General features: G+C 37.9%; 1 protein-coding gene across 1 annotated transcript; it reads left to right on the forward strand.

The window, feature by feature from the left end:
- LOC103409031 (transcription factor MYB8) lies at window positions 1–1,527 on the forward strand. Its single transcript, XM_008347850.4, has 3 exons — window positions 1–235; window positions 352–481; window positions 760–1,527. The coding sequence occupies exons 1-3, from the start codon at window positions 106–108 to the stop codon at window positions 1,484–1,486; spliced, it is 987 nt and encodes a 328-aa protein (XP_008346072.1). The 5' UTR covers window positions 1–105; the 3' UTR covers window positions 1,487–1,527.
- The last annotated feature ends 8,087 nt before the right edge of the window (window positions 1,528–9,614 follow it).

A 9,614-nucleotide genomic window follows, 5' to 3' on the forward strand; every position in this document is an offset into this window, starting at 1 on the left:
TTCATTACTAATGACAAGCAGAGAGACCGCCCGTTAGAGTGATGGCCCTTAGTATGTATGATATACAAATGTAGATCAGGAAGAGCGTGTTGAAGCTGGGTTGAGATGGGCCACCGCTGCTGCGGCAAACAGAAGGTGAAGAGAGGTCTATGGTCACCTGAAGAAGATGAGAAGCTCAGGAAACACATTACCACCCATGGTCATGGCAGCTGGAGTTCTGTCCCAAAACATGCAGGTATACATACATACATATATATTTATATATATACACACACATATACTTGATTACATTTATCAAGTTCATGAGTTTGTGAGTGAGAAAGTTTTATTTTTAGCTTGGGGTACTGGCAGGCTTGCAGAGGTGTGGCAAGAGTTGCAGGTTGAGATGGATAAACTATTTGAGACCTGAACTCAGGAGGGGATCCTTTACTCCTGAAGAAGAACAGACTATCATTGATGTTCACAGAATTTTGGGTAACAAGTGAGGATTTAATTAACCAATTTTTTGTCAAACAATATTTCATTTCTTAAAAATGTAAGATTAGAGGCATCGATTATGCTCAGTTGTTGAATTACATCAACTATTATGATCAGTTGTTAATTAATTAGCAGTAGCACCACCCATCATTAATTTCAACTAACGTTATGTGAATAAAATTAATGTTCACTCTAACATTACTCTATTCCATCATATGCCAAAAGGACGAAAGAAAAAGTGGATTCATCACAATTTGATGTTGTTTGGTTTGGTTGTGACAGATGGGCTCAGATTGCCAAGCATCTCCCTGGAAGAACAGACAATGAGGTGAAGAATTTCTGGAATTCATGCATTAAGAAAAAGCTCATGTCACAAGGTTTAGACCCAAAAACCCACAACTTGCTTCCTAAATCTCATCATCAGAGGTCAGCTTCTAACAACGCTGCAAGCAGCAGCCAATCTCCACTGCTACAGTCACATAATCAACAGCAACCCATTTCAGTACATTTAACTGAAATAAATGCATCACCTATTAATGTGACATTATCTACTGATCAATATCATGATCATGGTCAAAACCCTAGTAATGCTTCTTGGACTAGGGTTGACGATCCTACCTTCAATGACATCACCAGGTTGCCTCATCAACAATCCACTGATCACAGCACACTGATCAATAATATTTCCTCTTCATCGCCGTCTTCCTCGGTGAACCTATCAGTGTTTGGACTCTTGGAAAATAGTAACATCTGGGCTTCTGGTACTGAACCATTTGAAGCACCAAGAATATTAGTGGGAGAGCAGTCAAAGGGAGAAGAAGTAGTTCTACAGCAAGAAAAGGATACGCTCTTGGATCAGATGGAAATTAAGGGTATTGAGGATATGGATCATGCTTCAATATTTGAAAGTTCTAGTGTTGATTTTAGCTTTGTCGAGTCTACACTTATGTCGTGTGGAGAAATATCTCAGGATCTGAACTCTATGTGTAATTTTGCATGGAGATATTAGACTTGTTTTGCGTTCAAACAATTTAACCAAGTTTTCTTGAACTTTTCTCGCCATATTTTCCAGATTTTACACGTTTTGAGGTATCCTATGGTGAGGGAACCACCTTTTGGCGACTCTTTGACCATTTTTCAGCGAATTAATCGTCGCATGAAACTTAACAGCGCGAGAGTAACTGCCCAGAACATATACTTCTGGAGGAATTGGACTTTCAGCTAGGGAAAAATCTTTGCTAAACATATTAACATTTTATTGTTGTAGTGCGCTCGACTGTTTATATTTGAAATAAATTTTGCCAATGGCTAAATAGAAAAATCCAAAGGAAATGATGACATATACATATATATGTTGAATTTTTCAGATCTACGGGCCGAGGGTCCCATTTTAATAACACCAATACTTCTCCAACTTGATAATTACCACATATCCAATCCGTCAGGTGTGGGGTGCGATTTTATCACAAAAGGTCTCGGTATTAGTTAGTTAGCGCGGTAATTATATTTAAACTTTTTCTTTCTTCTTTCCCTCACGATATGGGATAGCCAACACGCCCCCGCACGTGGGACACCAATAATTGGGTCACACATGGAGATGAAACTCAGAGGTCGGCTCCATGGAGTCCAAAATTGTTCGGCTTGCACGGGGCTTGATACCAAGTTGAGTTTTTCAAATCTATGGAGCGAGGGCCCATAATTACTACCTGCCCAATCCGTCAGGTGCAAGATTTTATCGCAAAAAACATCGATATTAGTTATAGTGAAGTAATCATATGTAAACTCTTTCTTTCTTATTCCCTCACCGATCTAGGATAGCCAACAAATATTATAGCTTTGTTGTAGAAATGGATGTCCACTCAAATAATGGGCAAGTTGCCCTTCCACTATTTAGCATGTGATTTACTTGTATAAAAACAAGCCTTATGAAACACAACAAAGGGATAGATAGATGTGAGAGTTCACGGGAAGGAAAGAGAGGAAGGAAGGAAGAGGAAGAGAGAGAAGGAAGAGGAAGAGAGAAAATAGAGGAAGATGAGAGGAGATAATAGAGAGAGTTATCTTTGTACTCCTATTATTTCAAATTATAATGAAAGCACCACTGCTGCCCCGAGGACGTACTCCAGTCACACTGACTGTAGAGGAACCTCGTAAATTTTGTGTCTTGTTTCATTTATTCCACTGCACCCATAGTCGATTTTACAACACGTTATCAGCACGAGAAGCTCTCATGTCAGTGGAAAGCACAACGCCACAAATCCTGTTCACCTCCTTCAGTTGGAATCTCGTAGATAAGAAAAAAATTTCATTTCATCTTCAAATCTCAGTACAATTGATTTTCTTGAAGCAACTATATATATTGTTATATGACTGTATATCATCCTTTGCAGAAGCAAAAGAGTAAAAGACTCAAAATTTGTAAGAGAATTTGACAGCCATGTAAATAGCCTCGGAACTCCAACTTGCGGACCTCGGATTGAAATACTTTCTTCTTGAAAGTTGTTCGTCTGCTCAGTATCTACAACATATCAAAATTTCAGAAAATGTTAACGGTGCGATCGTCGCAGATGTCTGAAATACCAAACCAGTTTCCAATTTCCGCAGAAAACTGGGCAGCCACCTTATGAGTACCAAAACTCCATTTCGGTAGCTCAAATCGAAATTGTTTCTTCATGAAAGTTGTTTGGTATCCTCTTATCCATATCATACTAAATTTTGAACTAAATCTAACGGTTTGATCTTCTCATAAGTTGCAGACACTCTTGACTCCAAAACTTATAGGAACCGTTTCGACTTTTTCGAAACTCACAGGAGGAGGAACACCAATTGGAACTTATTGTTACTATTATTTACTGAGTAACCAAAATGACTTCGAACTGTGAAATAATAATAAAAATAAAAGGGATGAAACAAAAGAAGTGGCAGACCAACAAAATGAAAAAGCAAAACATGAGGACTTAATCATTGCATTTTCTGTTTTGGCATATTTATGTGCATGGTGTTGGTTTAAAGCCCATGTCACAAGTTCTACTTATTTAAAGCAATTTATTTACAGTGGGTAGAATTATTACCCTTTGTTTTAAAGCTTTGATATTTATGTGAATGGTGCTGAATCAAAGCCCTTGTCACAAGCTTTATTTACTTTAAAGCAATTTATTTATCATGAACGGTTTTACCGCCTATTGCTTTAAGTTTTGATGGTGCTGAATTAAAGCCCTTGTCACAAGCTTTATTTATTTAAATGCAATTTATTCATTATGGCTGGAATTACCGCATATTGCTTTAATTTATTTATTGTACTTATCTTTTGTTACAATGAGTATATATAAGACCCAAAGTTCCTTGATCATATCAGAACCTGCAGTTTCTTGATCCTCATCATATAAAATGATTGGACCCGAAGTTCCATCATACAAAAAGATCAGGCATGAAGTCCTTTGATCCTAAAGATCAGGACATGAAATTCCTTGATGAGTACCGTAAGTTTAAAGTGCCTCAGTGCCTCAACTTAACTATAATAAAGGACATAAGAGTCTCAGTTCACAGACTATTAAACAAGGACCAGAAGTTCCTCATATCCATACTCAAAATGGTTTAGCAGAAGCATTTATTAAGTGGGTGAAATCAATTACCAACGCTCTGCTCATGAAAACGAAATTGCCAATTTTCTACATGGGAACATGTAAACTTTACATGATGCATTATTAATTCGATTGAGACATGTTACCAACCATCAATACTTCTCAGTACAACTCGTGTTTGGGAACCAACCAAGCATTATACTTTCACGAGTTTTTGGTTGTGTTGTCTATGTGCCTGTAAGACTGCCACAACGTACTGAAATGAGGCATCATCGTAGATTAGGCATTGATGTTGAACATCATCTATCATTCAATATTTAGAACCCTTGACTGGGGATATATTTACCGCTTGGTTTACGGACTGTCATTTTGATAAGACAATTTTTCCGCTGTTAGGGGGAGAAAATATCATTCCAGAAGAATGACGAGAAAGGATCGTTCCAGAAGAACGAAGAGAATTTATTTTATTTTGATTCACGAAGCAATCAATGAGAAAATGAAATATGAATAATTGAATGATGCAACGAAAGTGATGAAATCATATATACTTACTGCAAATGTGTCTACAAGAATTGATGTCTCTGTTGGATAAAATAATGAGACAGTAAATGATTTATCTGTTGCACGCCTGAAGCGTGGCAGATTTTTAGACTCAAAAGGTTCAGTTATTCGAAAGAAGAATAATATGGCACTACTGAACTATTGCATTCTCGAAGCATAACTGTTGCATGCCAGAAGCATGACAGTCGCCGCATGGATACACGTCCCAGATAGGAAAATCCACAGACATGGGAATATTGATGTCTCATGCATGTAGCATGATAGATGTATAGGTTCCAAAGACTCAACTCCCGGAAGTGGAGATTAAAATCCAAGCTCTATAAAGCTCAAGAGGAGGTTATGATCCACATTCTCTAAATTATGACTATCCTGGAAGAGATAGCATCATGCCCTTGAAGAGGCAATGGATATCCAAAGAAATGAAAAGTTTTTATGCATGCGCATGCACATGAGAATATGGGATCACAGATTGATGATAACCAATGGTAATTTTGGTTTTTACAAGTAGCTACTAAATTCATCAATGAGCTGTGTTAATATTGAGTCACGTTCTTTTGTTCGTCGACAAAAGAAAAATTATTGGCCAAAATGGAGAAAGGCAATTCCATTACAATTTTGTAAAAACGTGGACAAATGAACCTATATATATTTGAATACAATACAAATAGCCAAAAGATGTTGAACCAAAGAGGTTACATATCGGCATTTGTAATACACTCACATAATATGACACAAGGTTACTAATTGAAACCTGAAATTATACTCTTATAAACGAGTTCATATAAATGGAGAATTATATACGAAGGGTTGTGAGTCGCCCACATCATATCTCCATAAGTAAATCCCTCAAGTATACATGGGAGCAAATTGCTCTGTATGAATTCCAAAGGAAAATGTGTCATGAAGTGTAGAAAATCCTTGAAGGATTCAAAATCTTGAAGTAAGCCCCTGAAGGGTAAAGCATAAAATATATACTCAATATCAATGGATGATATAAATTGCCTTAGTGAGTACTATCAGTATGATATTGTTGCAACATACTAAAATCTCTTGCAAGAGTCAATGACATTAAATTAGAACTCTTGAAGAGTTGATGATATTAAATTGGGACTCCTGAAGAGTCTAGAAAAATTATAAAGTGTTGAAGGAATTATTGTCTCGAGCTGCAGATTGAACAATCTACCAACACGAATCTTATCCATGATATTTATGATATTAAAAGAACCATATGGATTGAAGATTATGAGTTGAATACTCATATGATGAAGACACTAAGAATAATCATTTATCTTCGTGAGGGTAAAGATAAATTAATACTTGGTCCAGAAGTACCACATCTTAGTAAAGTATATGCTTTATTGTATTTGGCACAATACATTGAATGAAATAAAGCTTATTTATTAACATCTCCAAGAAATTACAGATATGTACATACACATGAGTTAAAACAAGTAAACAGGATGGAGCCTTCACAAAGGTTGCTCATGTGAAGCCTCAGTACTCGGAAGTACCCCAAAATGGGGAGGCACTGGAGATTGATCATGTGGCACCCTAGTACTTAGCAAAACACCAGAAGGGGAAGGCATCAGTTGCTTTCGGAATCTAGCAACGAACCTCTGGTGATCACTTTGAATTCGACTTTCAGATTCCTGCAGTTGGTCGAGCTTTCTTTTCATGCTCGTAGAGTAACTATTTGCAAGCACGTGTAACACCCTATTCTCGTGCTTGAGCCCTCTGATCTCTTGTTTAAGACTTGCCACCTCCGCCATCAATGATTCAACTTGGCAAGTTTGAGCAAGTAGGCGTTGGCCTATATTGGACACAGAGCCAGCACACTGAACACTGAGAGCCAAGGAGTCTTGAACGGCCGACTCTTCAGACCGTTCTGAAAGGATCTTGTTATCCCTTGGAGTGAGAAGATTCCTAGCTACCACAGTAGCGGTTATGTTATTCTTCATCACAGAGTCCCCAACCGTAAGAGGACCATTAGAAGATAAGAAGGACGGGCGCCATATATTATCATGACGCTGCTCGTCTGTATCACTCCTAAGACTCAAATCTAAGCAAATGTTAGATGGGCAAGTCATTTTTCAGAAATGATGAAGGAAAAACAAAGGTCAAATAAAATTTCAGAAGTGCAAGATAGAGGAAATTTCTACAGGCAGCAACTTTCTGAGCATACTCTTGAACACAATTGATGTCTCTATAAAAGAAGAGGCAGCAGAGCCACTTGTTCAAAGATCGAAGAGGCACCGCTCTCCGAATTTCAAAAGCCAGATTTTCCTGAATAAAGTTCGTTGGCATTTTTCAGACGTAATCCCAGCTTTTTCAGATATCGCGTGCAACTTTGTCAAAGATATCTGACAAAGTTGAAAACGCGTAAATCTTACTGTTCTATTTACACCACAGTTGCTGACAAGAGTAAAAGCACAGCACCACCACTTGCTATTGAGAAATCTCTATATATGTCGACCTCTGTTCTCCATAACAAGGCAGACCCGCAACACTGCAAGAATACCTAACTCTTCCTCATCTCCGAGAATGCATCTTCAACATAGCATCTCGAAATACTCAGTTTTCTTCCTCTCCGAGAATACCTCTTCAAACATGTCACACCAGAGCAAGATTATCACATATCTTCAGGGACCAGAGCAAGATTATCTCATATCATGCAATCTCCCTGTCCTTTCCTTTGTCCTTGTTCTTGCCTGCGAAGACAAGGATAAAGAAAGCAATATGTCGGAACCTCCACTCAAACTCCCAATAAGGAACCGACTGCCTGGAACATTTCCTGATTGCTTACCTAGTGTTGCTCTCGAGTAGTCATCTTCAACGGTTGGAGCTGGGTCTCCAGTCACCAAGAAGTGATGAACCATCCAAATGCAAGGGTTGCACTCCACTCCGACATCAGAGGGAAAATACTGCCGAAGAAGATGCCACACATGCATGGGGGAAAAGCAGGGAAAATACTACTTACGCAAGGGGAGCAAGTAAAGAAAGTGAAAATGATACATTGAAGCATGTGGAGACAAGCGCAACAAACGCGTGCTGATTCATCCCTGACAAAACTGAAGATCACTTGCCACATGAAGTTCCTCATGGTCCAATTTTATTCAAGATCAAGCCTTGAAGGTCCTTGAAGAAATCACAAGTCTGATTCAAGATCAAGTGTTCACTACTCTTGAATCAAATTCCGCTCCAGATAAAAGGAGTAAATTCAAACCTTTGGATGCTAGTCTAGCAGAAAGTCCTACAACCCAGTTCAAGAAAAAGCCTGTGGAAAGTTAACAACAAGTAAAGCAACTCTTTCAGCAACTCTTCTTACTAAGAGACTAAAGCAGAACAATCAACGATCAACCTAAATGATTTGAAATCAGGAGGAGATACTCATCAGGGGGAGCATCCAAAACAGATCAAGATTTTAACGAGTCAATCGAAGACTTGTGGCCATCCAAGGGGGAGTGTTGTAGAAATGGATGTCCACTCAAATAATGGGCAAGTTGCCCTTCCACTATTTAGCATGTGATTTACTTGTATAAAAACAAGCCTTATGAAACACAACAAAGGGATAGATGGATGTGAGAGTTCACGGGAAGGAAAGAGAGGAAGGAAGGAAGAGGAAGAGAGAGAAGGAAGAGGAAGAGAGAAAATAGAGGAAGATGAGAGGAGATAATAGAGAGAGTTATCTTTGTACTCCTATTATTTCAAATTATAATGAAAGCACCACTGCTGCCCCGAGGACGTACTCCAGTCACACTGACTGTAAAGGAACCTCGTAAATTTTGTGTCTTGTTTCATTTATTCCACTGCACCCATAGTCGATTTTACAACAAGCTTGACTTTTTGTAATAATCTAACTAATTCTCAAGGAGTACTCAAAGGCACCAGCTGTCCATGATTAGATATACCCATTTTTCTTTATAAGCAAATTCATTTTTCAATAATGTAGATTATGGCCCCTTGGGCTTCCTAAATAAATGTCATGAATCCCAACATGTACATTGGTCCTCATCACACTGCTCATGTTGACCTCTCTCTAATGCACCGGTAGATTTTGGTTGTTACAGCGGCCCAATGCATATGTTTCCTATAATAATTCCTTTGAAAGATTTACATATTCATATTCTTAAGGTTTTTTCTTTTGGTCAAACATATTCTTCAGGTTATGATATGTTAAAAATATGTAATACGAGCTTGGACATAAACATGGCGTAGTCTTAGACATAAACATTGCTTCTGTAGTCGGGACCGTCACACCCCATGATAAAATGCTTCATGGTTTCCATTACAAAACAAAAACTTGCAGTGAAAATCATGAAGCATTCTAAACAAAGACGGCCTTCCTTGCCCCTGAGTTAGTTTTTGGTTGTGAGTTTGGGTTGACGCCAAGGCTTTGGGTGTGTCGGTTTGTACCCCCTCTCTCACTTCTAGTTGTATTTCGGTTGCCCTTGTTGGCTTTCTGCCCTTTGTGGCTTTCCTCTGGTTTAATATATTAATCAGTTTCCATAAAAAAAATTAAAATTAAAATAAAAAAATTAAAATTAAAATAAAAAAAATTAAAAAATTAAAAACATGCAGAATTGGCAGGAAGCTTTGGAAGTCTGTTGTCTAAAATAGTTGTAGTTTGTACTGTTTGAGAAATGATTTCATAATTTTTGTAAACTGTTACTTTAAATATACTGTTGATCACTTCCATAACTTAAAAGATGCATTTCGAATTGGATTCAGTAGTGGTCTAATATCGTATCAGAATTACTATACGGTTCCTAGTCAGTTCAAAACCTCGACCATCATCTTTGAGTTAATTGTCCAAGTCTCATGGTCAGAGCCGTCTCTGAGATTTTGGGAGCCCTGTGCGAAATTTATTAAAGTGCCCCTCCTTAAGATAAGTCTTAAAAAATGTAGGACAATGTATTGACACTAGAAAACAATCACTTAAATCAAAACAAAGTTTAACACTCACTGATTGCAAGTTTAAAAATGTCATTAATAATA

The sequence above is a fragment of the Malus domestica genome, chromosome 05 (assembly GCF_042453785.1).
Source record: "Malus domestica chromosome 05, GDT2T_hap1".
NCBI lineage: Eukaryota > Viridiplantae > Streptophyta > Magnoliopsida > Rosales > Rosaceae > Malus > Malus domestica.

Excerpts from the sequence above, each read along its gene's own strand:
- LOC103409031 (XM_008347850.4), top strand. The coding sequence starts at position 106 with ATGGGCCACCGCTGCTGCGGCAAACAGAAGGTGAAGAGAGGTCTATGG. Across the intron at positions 236-351 it reads TTCTGTCCCAAAACATGCAG|GCTTGCAGAGGTGTGGCAAG; the intron begins GTATACATACAT and ends GGGTACTGGCAG. Across the intron at positions 482-759 it reads CACAGAATTTTGGGTAACAA|ATGGGCTCAGATTGCCAAGC; the intron begins GTGAGGATTTAA and ends TGGTTGTGACAG.